At 36.1% G+C, this 19289-nt stretch overlaps 1 protein-coding gene across 5 annotated transcripts in view; it reads left to right on the top strand.

The window, feature by feature from the left end:
- The window catches only part of TNPO1 (transportin 1), a gene marked incomplete at its 3' end in the record, with an annotated part of 59889 nt that overhangs the window by 24897 nt on the left and 15703 nt on the right, over window positions 1-19289 (top strand). For 4 of the 5 annotated variants that reach the window (XM_082336154.1, XM_082336153.1, XM_082336152.1 and 1 more), the window contains 10 exons: window positions 608-714; window positions 1828-1961; window positions 4299-4380; window positions 5117-5239; window positions 8680-8798; window positions 11147-11207; window positions 11861-12029; window positions 14176-14328; window positions 15471-15696; window positions 18345-18516. In XM_082336154.1, coding sequence (XP_082192280.1) covers window positions 608-714; window positions 1828-1961; window positions 4299-4380; window positions 5117-5239; window positions 8680-8798; window positions 11147-11207; window positions 11861-12029; window positions 14176-14328; window positions 15471-15696; window positions 18345-18516 — 1346 coding nt within the window. Of the gene's footprint in view, window positions 1-607; window positions 715-1827; window positions 1966-4298; window positions 4381-5116; window positions 5240-8679; window positions 8799-11146; window positions 11208-11860; window positions 12030-14175; window positions 14329-15470; window positions 15697-18344; window positions 18517-19289 lie in introns of those variants that run through there. The other variant, XM_082336155.1, reaches the window with a different exon arrangement.

The raw sequence follows: 19289 nt of genomic DNA, 5'->3' as shown, positions 1-19289 counted from the left end.
CAGAATTAGTGACTCTTTGAGCTGACCTATCTATTTGCTGGATCTCAATCAGCCAACTCCTACAGCTGATCACTGGATGACCTGCCATAGTGTGTAAGCTCTTAGTAGATATCTCAGTCTTAGAATGTGTCCTTAATGCTTTGTGTAAACACAGTAAAGTTGTGAACTTACCACTGGGTTGTAAGTTTATTGAATGACAGCTTCCCACATTCATGCTTTTGTATCATAATAAAGAGGAGGTGACTTGAGGTGGATACTCTGTATTTACTGGAGGTCTGTATTTACTGGAGGTCAAGATTTGTACAGTGTTTGGTAAATTTAGAGCCAAAGCCGCCCTGCAGTGTTTGGGCATGATTATTTCCTTAACTGGTATTATTTTCTGCTTCATTTCTCATGTCTGAGCCCTTCGTGGTAGCAGGAAGGAGCAACCCACCTTTGCATTTCAAAGCCCTTCAAATACCATTCCTCTTTTTGTGCTTGCCAGTTCTTAACAAACCAAATTTCTTAAATCCTTAGATCTTTGAGAGGAGAAAAATGAGAAAAATTGGTATGGAACATGTGAAGATATGTGAGATCTCATTTCCTTCATCCCTCTTGATTCCTTTAGGCATTCTGATAACAACCATTGCCTCAAAAGGGGAATTACAGAATTGGCCTGAACTCTTACCAAAGCTTTGCAGCCTGTTGGATTCTGAAGATTACAATACCTGTGAGGTAAGGAGGCTTATAGAAAATAGAAGATTATCATCTGAATTTGATTATTTTTGTCTCTCTTCATAGACACTATGTATATGTATAGTGTTATGTATGTGTGTATACATGCACATCCATTCTCCTCAGAGAACAGTGGCTCAAATTTGATACTTTTTCTTCTACCTGCCTTCCATGTTCTCACTGTTCATTCAGACAAATTTATTTTCTTTGCATAAAAGCAGAGTAAGACTACAGATGGGTAGTTATAGCATCTCAGCTGAGAAGTGTCCTGAAGTTACCACGCTGTGATGCCTAATCTTTTAGGCATCATTAGCTGACCCTGAGTTTTCTCCTACTTAAAAGTAGTGTTCATTCTTCTTGTAACTTAATCTCAAAAAGCGATCTGTCATTGCTATATCAGAGTGAAATGAACTGTTTTGTTCAGTATGTGTGAAGGAAAATAAATAAATACCAACATAACTGTTTTAAACTATGAGAAGGAAAAAAGCCTTATCTGATTTAAAAAAATAAAAATCTGTGATCACACAATTTTAGTTATTTGATACTGCCTTCATGAAAGCATGTGAAGCATTTTGTATAAAATAATTCTCAGAGATAGCATAATGGTCCAAGATGCCATGCTGTTATGTAGTGTTTTAGTGCTGCTTTCTCAAGAAAAAGGAAAAAGCTCTTGAAAATGAAACTCAAATTGACCATCATATCCAGAGTTCTGTTTCACCCCATAACAAAGCATGAAAGGAAATACAATTATCTATGTAATTAAATTGGGTACTTCTGCACCTGGACATTTATTTCTTAAATAAGAACTAGCTTTTAAGCATTTTTAAAAATATGGTTGAATAGATGAGCATTGAATGCTAAAATTAAAATTACCACTTATCCACTGACTCACCCAGCTTGAGAGCTTACAGATGCCGGTATAAAAAGCTTAAATAAAAAGACTTTAAGGATGTTGCAGTTTAACTCCATAGTTAGTTAGCTGCATTTAGTGTGTTAACTAGCTACATTTACTATGTTATGCTGAAATTACCTGTTCTGTACAAAACCTGAAATTCTGCTTTCTTCAGAATGTGAAAGAAGAGATTTTTTTTTTTTTTTTTTTTTTTTAAACAGGGTGCATTTGGCGCTCTTCAGAAGATATGTGAAGATTCTGCTGAAATTCTAGATAGTGATGTATTGGACCGACCACTCAATATCATGATTCCTAAATTCTTGCAGTTCTTCAAGCACAGCAGTCCAAAAATAAGGTAGGTTTAGGTGTTGTAGTATAGTTACCTTTTAAAATTTTATTTACACGAGCAGCAAGGTTGCTATTTTGTAGATCTGTTTAAAACATGCTTAGTTTTTTTAAATGATCCACAGACATACCATGCCTCAATAATTTCCATGTTTATCTGCTTAGTTAATACAACCATCTCACCTCTTTATACATCTTCCAAATGTACAATCAGCCTATGATTTTGAAAACCAAACTGTTTCTTTTAAGTTCTTGCATATTATTATGAAAAATTCAATGCTGTGGTTAGACCTTAATATTCTGACTAGAAAGAAGAATTTTGCATTCATTTTGTAATGACTTCAGCAATGGAAGAGTCAAAATTCTTTTGCTGACAATAGCTTCTGAGGTCTTGCAGAGAATTTCTTCCACTTTAATTGCACCAAAACTTAGAAAGCTCTTTATCTCTCAGCTGAATCAAATTAAATCAGTTCATCATTTTTTTTCACTGTAAAACTGTATTTAGCTCTCCAAAGTAACAGAAGTATAGGATAGAAGAAAAATTCCAGAATTAAATTGTTACTGCTAATATTTATTACAAAGAACAGTAGCTTTTACCCTGAAATGAGCCAATAGTGTGCCTCTGCCACAAAGAAAGCTAATGGTATCCTGGGCTGGACTGTTGCCAGCTGGTTAAGGGAGGTGATCCTTTCCCTCATCTTCCAGGTTAGGCCACACCTGGAGTACTGTGTCCAGTTATGGACTGTCCAGTGCAAGAGAGACATGGACATATTGGAGAGAGTCCAGCAAAGGGCCATGAAGAAGATGAAGGGACTGGAGTACCTCTCCCATGAGGAAAGGCTGAGAGAGCTGGGACTTGGGGAGCTCATCCATGTATATAAATACCTGAAGGGAGGGTGTAAAGAGGACGGAGCCAGGCTCTTTCCAGTGGTGCCCAGTGACAGGACAAGAGGCAATGGGCACAAACTGAAACAGAGAAGGTTCCCTCAGAAGGTTCCCTCTGAACATCAGGAAACACTTTTTTCCTGTGAGGGTGACTGAGCAATAGAACAGGTTGCCCAGAGAGGTTGTGGAGTCTCCATCCTTGGACATCTTCAAAAGCCACCTGGACACGGTCCTGGGCAACTGGCTGTAGGTGGCCCTGCTTGAGGAGAGGTGTTGGACCAGATGACTTCCAGAGGTTGCTTCCAGCCTCAACCATTCTGTGATTCTCTGTGATTCTGTGAAATGTGTTTTTTAACTCCTATTTGAAAATTATATTGAAAGATTCTACAACTCGGAGGTGGCAATTCTTTATTGTCAAAAGTAGTAGATGGTGAAGACTAAGAAGAAGATAATAACTTGGAATATATCATGATATAGGTTTCAAATAAGATTTAGAAACTCACCTAAAACAGATGCACACTAAGAAAAATATATAACAAAGCATGAACTTGCCCTTGTGGAAAGCTACACTTAATACTACTTTGGAGCTGGGATAGATGGAGAAAACCACACTTTTTTCCTTACTACGGTATACAGTCTTTCACTTTTTTCCTATGCTGCAATGGTTTTGGCTTTGAGACTGTTAAACCAGTTTCAAGTTAAAAGCATCTGTCTAGAGACAACTTTTGAACAGTGTTTTATGAGACAGTCTTCCAAGAAATGTCTGAACAGAAGTTTGGAGTTACATTAGTAAAAATATTTGAATGGATCTTCAAAGACTTTTACAGGTAGTTTTGCCTTGTGCCTTTACTTACGAAATTTGACTTTTGTATTTCTGAGAATGAAAAAGACCTGTAAGTAATGGCTTTACCTGAAATGGAATAGAAGAACCAATGCTTTCTATTTTAGTATATTTCTACCACAAGTGTTTTAGTATGTATCCTGCTACAAGCATATGTTTGTTCTAAGCTACAACTATGTTGTTGACACATATTGGTCTCACTAAATACTAAAAATATTGCAAAGGCAGTTGAATACCTAACAATGAAGAAGGAAATTTTACCATGTTGACTTGTATGGAATTGTTAATATCTAAGAATATCAATAATCATAATTACTCAAAAAGAACATCCTTACATACTGTTTGGAACAAATATGCCAGGTTTAGTCATCCTGCTCTGGTTTATATTTACTGATTACTTTATTCTTAAATATTTATTAGATATATCAGAGTATAAGGTGGTACTTAAAATGTGATTTAGTAATTTTGCTTGGTAATATAGATGTGCAGATTTGTTCCCTCTTGCCTCTAGAAGATGTTTGGAAAATGTAATTTGCTTCCTAATGTTTTTGATGCCTATGTACTGTTTAGAAAATGTGTTTAACTCATGAAAAATGTGTATTTTAACTGTTCCATTTGTAGGTCTCATGCTGTTGCATGCGTCAATCAATTTATCATCAGCAGAACTCAAGCTCTTATGTTGCACATAGATTCTTTTATTGAGGTGGGTGTGCATTCTTGGTTGGGGGATTAAGTCAAATTACATATCTGATTTATCAAGAGTTTTGAATTATGTTTTACAACTACCTCTACACCCAAATGCTCCATTTCTGGTTGCCCATTCTTAGCTTTAGTCCCCATGGATTAAAGTTCATTCTGTGTGCTTGTGCTCAGATTTGATTAGTCTAAGCACTCTCCAAGCCCAAAAAATAGTATTTTGAAAGATGCTTCCTCTTCATAAGTAGAGAAAACTCCTGTTGCATAAAGGTGTAAAAGTAATGGCAGCAGTCTGTCACTTACCTGTGATGGAAAGTGCAGTACAAGGATCATCACATCAGAGTCCATCTGGGTGTCTTTGAATACTGCTATGGAACATGCATTAGAAGGGTGGTGTTTTGCATTATCTAGAGTATTTAATTTGCTGCTGTTATGTACTGATGGAGTTTTCTGGCTTCAGAACTTCATTTATGTTTAGGAGAAGAAAAAATCCAGGAAATACTGTTCTCGTGCCAGTGCTAATATTACGCAGTGTTTTAGTTATGTGTACAATACACATTGAGAGTGCGAAGAGTTCATTTGCTGAACCATATGTCTTTAAGAAATAAAATGCTGTTCTGAGGTGTGGGGTGGGAGAGTACAGAAGTACATATTTGCATACTTTAGTTTGCCACTAATGTCAGTTTAAGTAAAAGTTGAACTAGATGAACAGAGGCTTTTCAGCTGGTATTACTTTCCAACAGAATCTTTTTGCACTGGCTGGTGATGAGGAGCCTGAAGTACGCAAAAATGTTTGCCGTGCTCTGGTGATGTTGCTGGAAGTTCGAATGGATCGCCTCCTTCCTCATATGATTAGTATAGTTGAGGTGAGTCTCATTTCTCAGATTGGGTGCTGAAATTTGTTTGGGGTTGCAGAAATAATAACAAATAAAAAGCATTCATCAGAACAGGTATGTTACTCTTGCACTTGCCTACTCTTCATTTTCCTTCAAGACTAGAGATTGCGAAACTTTCTTCTTAGCTAATTGCCAGCTTGGCATTGTGTTTGACAGGCAATGCATGTGGCAGTTGTTTATTCTTCATTAAGTTACTTGCTCCTGAAATGGCCAGGATCATCTATACTGTGGAGCAGCCAGGCATTGCTTGAGCCCAAGTGAGATCATCATGTTAAAAATCTAGTGCTAGTGCTGCTACTCCTACAGTTTACACATTGAAGCTGTCACTTTTTTTTGGTGTGTTGATCATAACAAGGATAAGGCATGTTATTTTATATAGCTGAGATGCTCTTTGACCTACTAACAACATTGCCTCCCATCCCATTCAATTGTAGAGGTTAATGTCATTTGATAGTTCCTTTACCATTCTAGATTAGTGCAGACTTGTCTACCAAAGGACCAATCAGCTCTGGTTTTTTTGTCTGCTCAACTGTTTGAGCTGTAATTTCCATGTTTCTGGGAACTACTGGCAGTTTCTAGGTAGCGTTTACAAATGCTACTTGCCAGACTGGAAATATAGCTCAGATCAGAATGTTTGTTATGCAGATTTCACGTGGACAAGTGGGTCATAACCCAATGTCAAATTCCATAAGAACTATGTCCAGACAACACGAGGAAGGTGGTTTTTTGCTCGTGGACACAGGCATTAGGGATGCATAAACCTGAAGTGACCCTTGACAGCCTTGGGATGCTGTCTAGTCTTCCTATATGTTGTCTGAAATTCCATGACACCAATCTTGGACAACATGTTCTCATATAACATAGGACAAGCAAGGATTGTTGGTACTCGGTGGAGTTTTTTTGGTTGGTTGGTTGAGAGATTTTTTGGTTTCTTGAAAGAGGATAAAGCTTTGGAGATGATAACGTCAAGAAGCAATAACTTCTCTGGCTCTTTGCCCTCCTAAGATCAGTAAGTAACTTCTGGACTTTGTAGGTAGAAATGATGTCACCAACCAGAAAAAGATCCGAGATTGTATTCTCATTGTATCTGGTATTTTGCTCTTGGGAAAACTATTACTAGGCTTCCTCTCTACAAAAGACAGTAGTAGTGATTTTTCTGTTCTGTAACAGAAAGTTAGACTTTTTTTTTTTTCCAGTTTTGGAACTACTGTGTACTGTTAGTGATTTCCCCAGTTCTATATGCATCCTGATATGTGCAAATGTAATATCCCAGAACTGACTATTGTTCAGCATTCAAATGAGTCGGGTTTTGCGGCTTTGAGGCTTTAATGCCTCCAAGCTGAATGCTGATGATGATGGCTGCTCTAAGTGAACAAAGTCTTAAGAGAGCAACTTGTATCTACATGATGTTCCTTATGCTTATGGAGAGTCACTTTTAAAGTAGCTAAGAATATTAATGATCCAGTAGTGGTTCTAAGAAGGTCTTGGCAAGCATGATGCTTTTGAAGCAGACAGGTTTAGTATTAACTTTCTTGCCAAATAGTTGGAGCATACAGGAACAGCTGAGTTTGGATTTCATTGGGTTTTTAGAGCATGTGCTTCTAGGTGAGCAGAAGCATGTTTTTTCTTTTTTTGTCTGAGAATTTGATAACAGGATATGTCAGGAGCAGAACAACCTAACATTTCAATTATTAGATTGTACTTGTATGCTCACAGCATCTTTATCCAAACACATGACTCCTAAGATCTTTCTCAGTAGAAATCCCGACTTTTGCATCCTGTTGCTTTCTTCAGATAAAGACATGTCTGTTACTGCTCAAAGGATGTGTTCTTCTTAATGCTTTGTGTATACCACTATTCTTTTCTTGCTGGTTTGACTTAACAAGACTAACTCAACATTGTTTATGTTACAGAGTACACGAAACTGTACTGAATAATCTCCCTATACCATTTTGTAATTTATTGTGATGAAGCAACTATTTGCATTGCCTAAAGTCAGTAGAACTTTATAGCTTATTATTAAAAGTACTTACTACAATTTGGTATGATAATATTAAAAAAAAAAAAAGCCTTCAAATACCCTTCCCACATTTTACTTTGTTACTAGGATCACTGTTCTTGCTATGATTTCCAAGCTGTATATATGGTTATCTTACACTACTGAGTGTAAGTAGCCTTTTCAATCTACTGCTATCTAACTTAATGGAGCACATAGTATAATACTTATAATAGATACTTAAAGAGGAAATGACAGTGTGAGGGGCATCTTCAAACAGATTACTTTTTGTCATTCTGTTTTTGTCTTCCTGGCAAATGACAAATCCACAACAAAATAGTGGATTTTCAAGCCTTCTGGGGAAAAATGCCAAATATCTTAACTTAAGGTGTATTAAGGAAGCCTTGCTTGCAATGAGTAGGACATTTTTCAACTTTTCCAAGCTGCAATCTGTTGACAACTCAGAATAGAGCAGTATTTCTGTTACTGTGAGTTATTTACCACAATAGTGAACCTTTAAGAAAAGCTTGCAATTTAGTGCAATTCTGAAGGAAGGGGTGCGTTCGTGGCAAGTCTTGCATCCCTAAAATGCATAAGAATAATAAAGGTCCCCTCATTCTTTTTAATTTTGAGAATAAAATGGTATTCTGAAGCAACTAAAGAGGGATTTCTTTGCTCTAAATCCATGTATGGGGAAAGGTAGCCACACGGACTTCCATGAGGTTTTGGAAGTTGCAAGAGTCTCTCTAAATTGTTTTGGCAGTTGTGTATAAGAAACTGATGCAGCAGTAGTCTACTTAAGCTTTTTGTTTATCCAGGTATATGATTATTTTTGGTTGAAGAAGGATTAAATTTTAATAGCAAGCTTAAAGATTTGATACTGAATCTCTGAATTACCATTGATGCTAGAAAAATGTGAGATGACTTTTCTTTTTCTTTCCTGTTATGGGTTCTACTTAATTACATCCTGACAGGTAATCAAGATTTAGAAGGGAAGCTTTTTTATGGTACTGGAAATAAAAAGTATTTCCATCTTATTAAGGGTGTAGTTGTACCTTTTTATTCAAAAGTGCAAAGGGGGAGTAAAAAATAATTTAAAAAATCTGTTCACAGGAAACTGGTGTTTATTATTGGGTCTCTGCAGTTTCTTGGTAATAATGTTCTCACTTAAGCAATGAAGAAATTTAGAATCTGAATCATCTAGCATTAAGAAAGAATTCTCTTAGCTTATTCTCACTATAGCCTTAAGTCTATAGTGTCTCTTATGTCTTTGTTTCTTCCCCTTGCCCCAAAGAAACAAAATTGCTACAGTAGCATAGTCTGGTTTTGTGAACACACTTTACAAGGTTGGTAGCTTCTTCTGGATGCTTAAAAATTCTGTCTTATACAAGTAATTTATTTTTATATTGTGTAGTACATGCTTCAAAGGACCCAGGACCAAGATGAAAATGTGGCTTTGGAGGCTTGTGAGTTTTGGCTGACCTTGGCTGAACAGCCAATTTGTAAAGATGTATTATGTCGGCATCTTACTAAGTAAGTATTAAGAATTACAACTCCTATTTATGTTGAAACAGCCATCTTTAAACTTCAATTGACATGTTCCTGGTTACTCTTATAGAGACTGTATCTAGCCAGCAGTATGCTTAGAAGAATTTTCCTGTAGCTAGTTCTTGTGCATAGTAAAAGTGGCTGTAGCACAAAGTTCACTGAAAAGACTTCTGAGGACTTCAGACCCAACGAGCTCCAGAAGCAACTGTTTCACTGTGGTGCTTTACCTCAAGCTTAACAGGCTCTTAGCCTTCAGATGAATGCAAAGATATACTGACATGCACTTAAGCTCAAACAAACATCTCCACATGACATTACTGGTAATATCTGGTGTACTATGAACATGTTGTCTTTACTTCTGCTGATATAGGCATCTCTGTGCAATGCTTCTATGTGCATAGTCATGCAAAGGGTTCCCCATTTTGTAAAGGACGTAGCAAAATGGCATGACATCACTTGGATTTAGGAATCAATTTTATATTAATTGCTATTGCAATTTTAACTTGAAGAAAGCATGTAAAACGTGTTCCTTGATACTCTGCAGCCTGATAGTAGTTTAAGGTTCAAAACCTATTTTTTGTAAGTTTCAAAAAGTTACCCTATGCCTCAAAATGTAGATTGAATTTTGATTGAATGGGAATGAATATCCTTGTTTGAGACTTAAACACCTGCATGTCTGCAACAGTGCTTGTAACTTTTTTCCAGACTAATCTGAAGTCTTTTGCAATAGGAAATGAATTCTTCAGTGTTCCCAATAAAAGGATACTCTTTGTTTTTATATACGCATGGAAGGTTTTTGAAATTACTAGAGCAGTTCTCTCAAGATCTTGACTGGAAGAATAGAATCACAGACAGAAGAGATGTGTTCTTCTCAGCAAAAATAAGCATCATAGATTTGAAGCAATTAAAAAAAAAAAGTCAGCAAAATCTCAGTTTTCATAAGCAATTAGAAAGTAGAAAATGGAGATTAAAACACCTGCTGTAGCAGTGGAGGAACAGGAGGTGAAAACAGGAGAACCAATGTTCTGAGAAATAATGTTTAAGTTTTGAAATGGTTTTACTTAATTCCTGTTCTTGTAGCTCAAAAGACAAAAGAATGATAGCACAATTCTTGAGTCTGCCCACCCCTTTCCCAACACACATCATGTTTATACTGAGAATAACAGTAGTTATTAACTACTAGTTAATAACGACTAGTATTAAACCTCTTTTGACCTACATGAACATTGATACTGCAACAGTGTAATACTCAAATTTTTAAAATTTCTTTTAAAAAAGCTTTTAAATTTCTAGAAAAACAAAGTAACATTACATTTCTCTCATGATCTTTCAATGTCATGTTTGTTGAAATCAACTTATTTGTTGGTGAGTCCTGTTTGACTAGGGAGCTCTGTAAGTTTGCCAATACTTGATGATAATCTTAAATTCCTTATATTAAATTAAAAGTGGGACAAGATCTTCTAAAAACCTCTTCATGTGGTATCTAACATCTTGTTCCATTGTGCTCTTGTGGGCTTTCTTATAAAATATGTAGCTCCTGCATACTTCATGAAGTGTGCTGCAGAAATGCCAATGAATTGGTGTTAATGCGAATACTTACTATTTCTTCATTTAAAGTTCAGAAGGTAAAGTGCCATTGCAATGTGTGAATAGTATTGCTGGCCTGGTATCTTCGAAAAACAGTACTCCTCAGCTTTTTCTCTTAGTGCTTTTTTTAGCTATACATCTGTACAGTTGGAGTCCCATAGCCATAACCAGTTTAATAACGAAGTGAAATCCTGATACAGATGAGTCAAGATCTCTGCAATGTTGGGGACTCATCTTATTGAAGTAATCACAAAAGGACAGGAGAGCTTAATGTAGTTAGGCTTCTATCTTTAAGAGTAGTGAGGTAGAGTCTTCAGCCACAAGTAAATAAAGTGACAAGTACTATTGCTGACAGCCAACTTAGTGCTTGTTTATCAAGCATATTATGGGAGTTTGAATTCTTACTGAAAACCTTTACATTTAATTTCTGAAAGGTGCTTCAGAATAAATTCATTATATGGAAGAATATCTGGGTTTTTTTAAAGTTTAAAACTCAGTTGTGCCATCTGGCTACCTCTAGTTAAAAGTTTGTAATCTGAAATTAACAGTTTTTCAGATTACAAAGTATTGATGAACCTTATGAAATGGAACTTGATTTAAGTACTAGCTTTTGTTATCAGACTAAGGGTTTTTATTTTATTTTGGGCTGGGGGGTGAGGGTTGCAACCAAAATTATGGCCCAGGCAACTGAAAACTGTCTTGCTTTTTTATGTGTTATTTTGACATGCATCAATATTTCTTTGTAGGCTGATACCTGTGCTGGTAAATGGTATGAAATATTCAGAGATCGATATTATTCTGTTGAAGGTGAGCATCAATTTCTTTTACTTTCTAAGAATATCTAGGTAGCTTCTGACCTGTAAATGAGAATGATTCAGATCAGAATGGGCAGATCTGGTCTACCATCTGTTCAACGGAGAACTAATTTTCTGGGCAAGGTGTGCTATTCCAAATACTAAATGTGACTGCTGCCATGTTTGTTGGAAAATAATCTGTGGGCTTTCCTGCTTTGCCCCTGTCCTCTCCCATGCAACTTAGGCAGAGCTGGGATACTATTACACATGAACTACTGCAACAATGCAGCCTAAAAAAATATTCAGAATTAGTTCTAATGCCTTCTAAATTGAATACACAGCTTTTTCCATCACTACATTTTAGAATATGTCTGTGTACCAGAAATTCTCTTATCACTTCTTCTTTCTATTTCATTCCCCAAGAGTAATTTCTTAACAAGAAGGCTACTTTGTGCAGGAGCTTACCTCTTGGTTGTATCTTCCTGTCATTTTTCTGGTAAATGCGGTAACAGAATGCAGGAACAATGACATTTTTGGTTAGCTGGGCAGCACAAGTGGGATGTAAATCTTTTATATGCTTATAAAATCTTGAACTAAAACCACATTCTTGACTTCCTTGGGCAATATAGTTGGAATAGTTTATCTGATAAAACATTTTGATGACAGGGGGATGTTGAAGAAGACGAAGCTATTCCAGATAGTGAACAGGACATAAGACCTCGTTTTCATCGTTCACGGACGGTGGCTCAGCAACATGAAGAAGATGGTATTGAAGATGATGACGATGATGATGATGAACTTGATGATGATGATACTATTTCTGACTGGAATTTAAGTATGTCAAAGTAATGCATAAAATGTTTTAAAATAGAGCTACTTGCATAATACAAGAACCACAGTAAAAAGATGACTTTGTGTATAGGAATACTGGGGTTTTGCTTTTGAATACAAAAAGAACTCTCTGCTGACATAATTGGTGGATGGGGTGGAGGGAGAGTCTTTCAGATGACACTTTGACTATGTAACTGTATTGGCAAAAGCTAGCCATCTGTAAGCTTATTTCAAATATGGCAGATCAAGCTACAAACATTAACTGGATGCAATTCAACAGAACTTTTGAACTTAGAATTTTAATTCTACAAGATAATAAAAATCATGTATCACCTGTTTAACTTCAGGTTAAAAAAAAGCTCTTATTGATAGCTGGAGGAAGCTTAATAATGCTTTCTTTTACTTCAGTCTTCCCTCTAAAATTGGTTTGTGTGTTTCTATTTTGGGTGGTTTTTTTCCCATGTGAACATGCTACTACTGACAGCCATTACCAGTAGTTCTTTTCTATGTGAGGAATTTGCTTCTGACCAGGATATAGTACCTCTGTTATGAAGACAGGAGATAGCTGTGAGGAAACCACAGTTCTGATGGCCTGTGTATGGGTCATAGGACCTTGAGGCCAATGGGCCATGTGGTAAGGAAAGAAAATGCTACTAACTGATTTTTAACCTCAGTGATAGAACCTCAGTGGTAGAAAACAGCTGGTGAAATTCTGACAAATCTGACTTAAATATACTTTGCAAGCAACCTCATTGTATAATAATGTTTTGAGATTTGGACACGTACACATAATTTTTTTTTTTTTTTTTTTCCCAAGGCCCTGAGTTTTCATGACAGGTGAATGTACCTTGAAGCTTGTGGTCAAACAATTTTGAGACATATCTGAAATTTTTAAATTATTATTATTTTAGAAGAAAATATGAGTGCAAATATGCTTGTTTCCATAAAGAATCTTTTTTTAAAAAAAAGTATAGTTTTAGATTCATAATGCTGTTCTTGTTACTGCTATGTGTAGAGATTGCAGAATTAAATACATATTTTCTGAAAAAGATAGCTGAAATGACAGAGGGTGCCCTGTGGTCCACAGTTTTGATTAAGATGGTGAAAAAGCTGAAGTTGTCCAGGAATGGTGGCCTGAAACAGAAAGAGCAGAACAGTTAAGAAATCTGTATTGGCGTATGTCATCTGGACTTGAGAGAATTTGTATTATCTGAAAATCAGAATTGTGTGCCCTATTTCTTATCCAGTGTTCTATATTTGACTTCCAGTTTGAACAGAGAGGAAGCATCAGTGCAGCCTGACAATTAGCAGCATTGCTTACTAATGAGACCAGTTGGATCCTTTATGACAGATTAAGAAGGAACTGAGATCATAATAAGCAAAAAGTGCCGTATAAATTCTGTAATATGAGCATTCTTTATAAAACCACCTTAGCATTATTTTTTCTAGACATGACAACACCACAGCAGAAAAACAGAGTAAGGATTTCTGAATCATGTTTTGCAGTTGTTCCTGATTTTTTCTTTTATGAGCTTTTGTTTGCTAAAAATATGGGATTAAAACTTTCAAACAAATTTTGAAGTGTTCCTCTTTTTATTGGTGCATCACAGAATAGGAGTAAGGTATAAAAAAGCTCAGAGCAGCGGCCAGCAAATTCCTTTCAGTCTCCAGAGCTGGATGGTTTTGCCTTTTTTTTTGCTTTGAGACATGGATCATGTTTGAGCAAATCAAATCACATTTTGAATCAAATGCTACTATTTTTAGACCATTTCTTCCTTCTCCTTAGTTTCTCCAATATGTTACATCCATGTCACAGACCTTCCCTTTTCCTTAGTGTTATGCCATCCAGAAATGATGTAGTGCATATAATGTTGCAATGTAGTGGTGTGGTTCCTGTTAGCAAGTGTTTCGATATCCCCAGTGTATAAGTGCTTTTAGTGGATATTTAAGTGTTGCAAAACTGGCTTTCTAAGAGCTGTGGCTTTGCACTAGAGCACAGTGCATCACTGTGTATTGTAATGAAATGTAAGTATCTTTCCTCCTAATGCCCTGAGACTCCACTGGCAGCTCAAAGTTAAAATGAGGATTATATTGCCTAACTACAACTACTTGTATAATAAGCAGAGATTAACACTGTTAATTCCCCTCAGGGAAATGTTCTGCTGCTGCTCTAGATGTCCTAGCCAATGTATTTCGTGATGAACTTCTGCCACACATCTTGCCCCTTTTGAAGGAATTGCTCTTCCATCCTGAATGGGTAGTTAAAGAATCTGGTATCCTTGTTCTTGGAGCAATTGCTGAAGGTAAGGCAAAAGTACATATCAGGTTGCTGAAATTTTGATTGGTTCTAAAGCAGCTCTGTGATTCCTTCCAGTTGAATTTACTTATGCAAACAAATATATGTCCTTAGCTGGTTTGGTTTCGATGATTAATCTCCGTATCTACTAATTGGTGACTGCAGTTGTTTAATTTTTCATTTTCAAATCCATGCGTGTTTGGGAGGCTAAATAACTTCAATAATTTCTTTACTTTCTCCCTTTCTTAACTCTGCAGCATATATTTACTAGTCTCTCATGAAATACTACCTTGATTTCATAGGGTAGGAATATTTAATAAATTTGAACCTTATTTCATTTAACTGTTTTCAGAAATGGAGAAGACCACTAATGTGACTTCAGTGCCCTGAGCTGCTTTTTTGTGGATGGTTGTCCAACTTAAATATGATAACTTCCATTCCTTTGTACTTACTCATAGGCTTGTTTGGCTTTTTGCTTGCATTTCCAGCATCTCTGTCCCTTTTGCAAGCTGAAGGAATTGGGTCCACGCCTGGATTATCTTTCTTTTCCCGCAGTGCCTAGTGAATGTACTGTTTTCTTTGTTACTAGAAAACTTTTTTGTTGGTTTTGATTTCAAGTCAAACAAGGTAAAAGTACTTCTGGCAAATCTCAGTGTATTACTGCCCTTGCTGACTTGAAACGTAGCTTTTATTGCTGGTCAGTATTTGCATGATATTAGGAGAAATCAAGAAGACATTTAAATTTCTTAAGGAATCTTTTTTAGTGATGTGATGATTTGTTGTCAAGACCAAGCCTTTCTCTGTTTGTTGTCTTGATTACTTTGTGTAGACTGACGTAGGACCTCCAAGCTTTATAAACTCATTTTATTTGCATGTGCTTGCCATACTCCATTTAATAAAGCAGAATTTTTGGAGGTTGGGGAAGTACTGAAGTAGAAATGTAGTTGAAATGAATGTAAGTTTAATTGGGGATTTTAATTATTCTTTATGTAAGGTTTCCTTTTAGGACTTAATAGTAGACTTGCTTTGTGTATTGTTACAATGTATTTCTATGTGATAGAGAATGAAAACATGTCCCTTCTAGGAAATAGAAAACAACGGAACTTTTTGTTAATTCTGGTACTGCAATAGCTATATTTTTCCTTCTAGGCTGCATGCAGGGTATGATTCCATATCTTCCTGAGCTGATCCCTCACCTTATTCAGTGCCTCTCTGACAAAAAGGCTCTTGTGCGCTCCATTACATGCTGGACTCTTAGTCGCTATGCACACTGGGTAGTTAGTCAACCCCCAGACACATACTTGAAGCCATTAATGACTGAGTTGCTAAAGCGTATCCTGGATAGCAACAAGAGAGTACAAGAAGCTGCCTGCAGGTAAGCCAAAGCTTAAGCAAAAAGCATTATTCATGACACTGCTTTTTCATGGGAAACTATTTTAATGCCTTTATCAATGAATGCATACTCCATTTCTAGCTTTTAATGTATTTCTTTCTCTTTTAAATTGGAGTAGATGCAGCTTCTTCTGGAGTAGTCACAAATTACTCCAAGTTGTAATACATGAAAAAAGTTTGTATTTCTCTTGTCCAGTTTGGTTTCAGAGTATATGAAGCACCAAACTAAATAATTTATTGTAGTAAAAGAAATGGTTTGTGACACTTGTTTATTTTCAATATATGATGTTTCATTGACCAGAAATCTAGCTTTTTTAATATGCCTGTCAACAAGGTCAATACTGATTGCTGTGGAAAACTATTGTATCATTGGATTACTGGTGGTGTTTATATTTAGCTCAGGATTACCAAAACATTTGGGTTATGATTGTTTCAAGGGATATTATCTTGCTCTTGAAGGGAGATCCTGGGAGATAAGATTCCCTTCTCCCCCTTGTCTGCTGATATTTAAAAAAAAAAAATTAATGGCTTCATTAATGGACACACCATTTATGGAATGGGTGCACCTCTTGTGCGGGAAGCTCATCAAGTAGAGCTTTTACATGTCAGTTTGTGTGGGGCAGGAGTGTACACAGCAGACTGTCAAGAAGGTTTTTCATAAAGCAGAGTTAGATCTGCATCTGATTGTATGCTTAACACTTGAAACATGCAAACATTATTATTATTACTGCTACTACTACTATTACACCCCATCCTCAAATATCAGTAGTGCCTAAGGACAAGGCTGAGGTCAGAATTCTTGTGCTAAGCTTTGCAGAAAAGGGGTAGATGTATCCTTGCATGAGAACAGATACAATGAATTTAATGAAATGTACTTAGTAAGATTTGAATATTAAACATTCTTTCGTTTTTTTCTCTAAACCTTTTCAAACATTGGGCTAGCAAATTTGTTGGGCTTTAACGTCTTCTCTGTTGTGTGTTTTCATAGTGATAGTCTTCTGTTCCTTCCTGAATGAGCAGGAAAATGGTGATATAAGACTAGTTGTTCAATGTATTTTCAGATCTAAGGAATCAGATTCTATTAAAGAAAACAAAACAAAAAACAACAACAAACAAACCCCCCACACTTCTGTTCATATTTACTGTGTCCAAAACATGGCTGAAATGTGCATGTAGTTGAACATAGCCGTTTTGCAGTTGTTGAATACCCTCATGTAGTGCTTATGAAGGAAGTGCAATGGGCAGTGGAAACTGTTAAAGTAATAAGAAAGAGATAAAATGGAAATATTAAAAATAACAATACACCTGATTATTTTTCATATTTGAAGTTCAATGTCAGATTTATAGCATGTTTTGAAATGCTTTCTTTAGAGCAGAGATTCATTAAAAATACTATGGCAGCTAAAAAATAAACTGTCTGGTAAACTCCACTATAAGGAAAATGTAGAGCTATTAAAAGTCAAATCATACTTACCAGCTTTCTAAATTGCAAGGAAATACAATGATGCTTCTTGGAAAGAAGCACAAAGCTGCATCCCTACAGTGAATAGTTGTACAGATTGTTAAGGTCTACCACACTGAAAATTGGTTATAGGATACTGTATGTTTTCATTATTTACTTCTGTATCATAGCAGATGTCTCTCATTTCTGTAGTGTTGAGAAACTGCTCCTGTAGTTGGTTAGACCCAAAAAGATATTTTACTGAAACATGTTTTCCTGCTCACGTCTTATGCCTTTCTGAAAGAATACTTCATAATAATATAATAAAAAAATAAATAAAATAAGAATGCTAGCCACTTAGTGTTCAGTTGCATTGTGTTAAGAAAAAGGCATTTCTGTATTTGGTAGCCCACTAGTAGGGGATTGTTCACTTCATGCAGTGATGCATATGCATGCAATTTTAGTGCAGGGACAAGCTAATAATAATCTTGTTGACACAAGCTATGCCAGTAAATCTCCAATAGCTCATATTCTTTTCCTTTCCTTAATGTTTCTCTGAAGAAGCCTGTCGGGGGGTGGTGGTGTTTGTTTTGGGTGCATTTTTTTAATGCTGTCGTTCAAACACTTGACAGACAACCTGAAAAGTTTCCATGATGTCATGATGTGTGCTTTCACCAAGGCTGGCTAAAATTGTTCATCCCCTGTCTTTGCTTTTAGTTTTCCATGTCTTTCGGTTATCTGTTTTTCTATGTAGTGAACAGCTGAGAGTATAGGCTGGTGTTGGCTTTGTACTGGCAGAACAGCACTAGGGCTTCTAGGTGCAGCTACAGTATACATTAAAGATAGTGGGCCATTTTTAAGTTAAGTAAACAGCTTTTGTTATGGTTCCTACTATTTCAGTTAGTATATTGTAACTTGTGTACAGTAATGCTTTTCTTGGTGGGGGCTTCCTGCATTATGGCAGTATTTTTTAATTTTCTTCATCACAATGTAAGAGCTGAATCCTTATGTGTTCAATCAAAATAGATTGAGGTTATCTCATAATACCATTTTGAAAACATATCTTGGATGAATTTGAGGACTATATACAGTTCTATGTTTAAACAGAAATGGGTAGTGTGGGGGATTTGGTGGTCATCTTGTTTTCTTTTTACCAAGATGCTAACTGACCTGGTTTTTTTGTCCCTCAGTGCCTTTGCTACTCTAGAAGAGGAGGCTTGTACAGAGCTTGTTCCTTATCTTGCGTATATACTTGACACTTTGGTCTTCGCATTTAGTAAATACCAGCATAAAAACCTGCTCATTCTTTATGATGCTATAGGAACTCTGGCAGATTCCGTAGGTCATCATCTAAATAAACCAGTGAGTATACCTTATGTTCTGTAGAAGCACACCTCATAATTGAAAAAACTGGTTCAGTGTTTTTTCTGTAGTGTGCTTTACAAGTTATAAACCAGAAATGCTGATATTTCTGTGTGGGTTTCAATAATACTAAATATTTACATGTAAAATAATTAGACTGCATGTAATTTGCCCACTACACAAATATTCGCTATTTTGAATAAACAATTGTGTGTGTAGTAGTTTATGAAATGTGCTTTTCATCATGATTTTTTTCTCCTGCTCAGAATTTTTCAGCTCAGAGGAGAAACATGTATTAATATAGATATGAAATAGGACTTTAGAGAAATTTGTGGAACGTGTGTTTTAATTTCTAATGACCACACTTTTTTTCAAACAGTTTTCAGTATAGCTAAGCTGCTGTCTGTGTCTCTTTCCAATGTATTTGAGCACATCATCACTAGAAATTGCTTTATCAGAGAGTGAGACAGGCATTCATTTTATATGTAAAAACACAGAATCCTGTGGACAAAGCACAGGTAACACACAGGGAAATATAGCGGGGAGTTTTTTAGGGTACATATATTAATAGAATATGCATACATGTCACATGTATGCATCTTCTTATGATGGTTATTGAAATTTGTTTTATTTCTCTGTAGTGCTTCACATGACATAGACACACTAGAATAAAACAATTTTGAGTTGTGTCCATGGCATTTTACTTGCCATCTGAGACCCCACACCATCAAAGGACCTCTTTTTCAGTCTCTCTCTGGCTCTGGCCACCTTGA

This window comes from Platalea leucorodia, assembly GCF_965183815.1.
Source record: "Platalea leucorodia genome assembly, chromosome: Z".
In the NCBI taxonomy this organism is placed as follows: Eukaryota; Metazoa; Chordata; class Aves; order Pelecaniformes; family Threskiornithidae; genus Platalea; species Platalea leucorodia.
The sequence above is the reverse complement of the archived record's forward strand: the minus strand, read 5'-3'. Positions and strand labels throughout refer to the sequence as shown.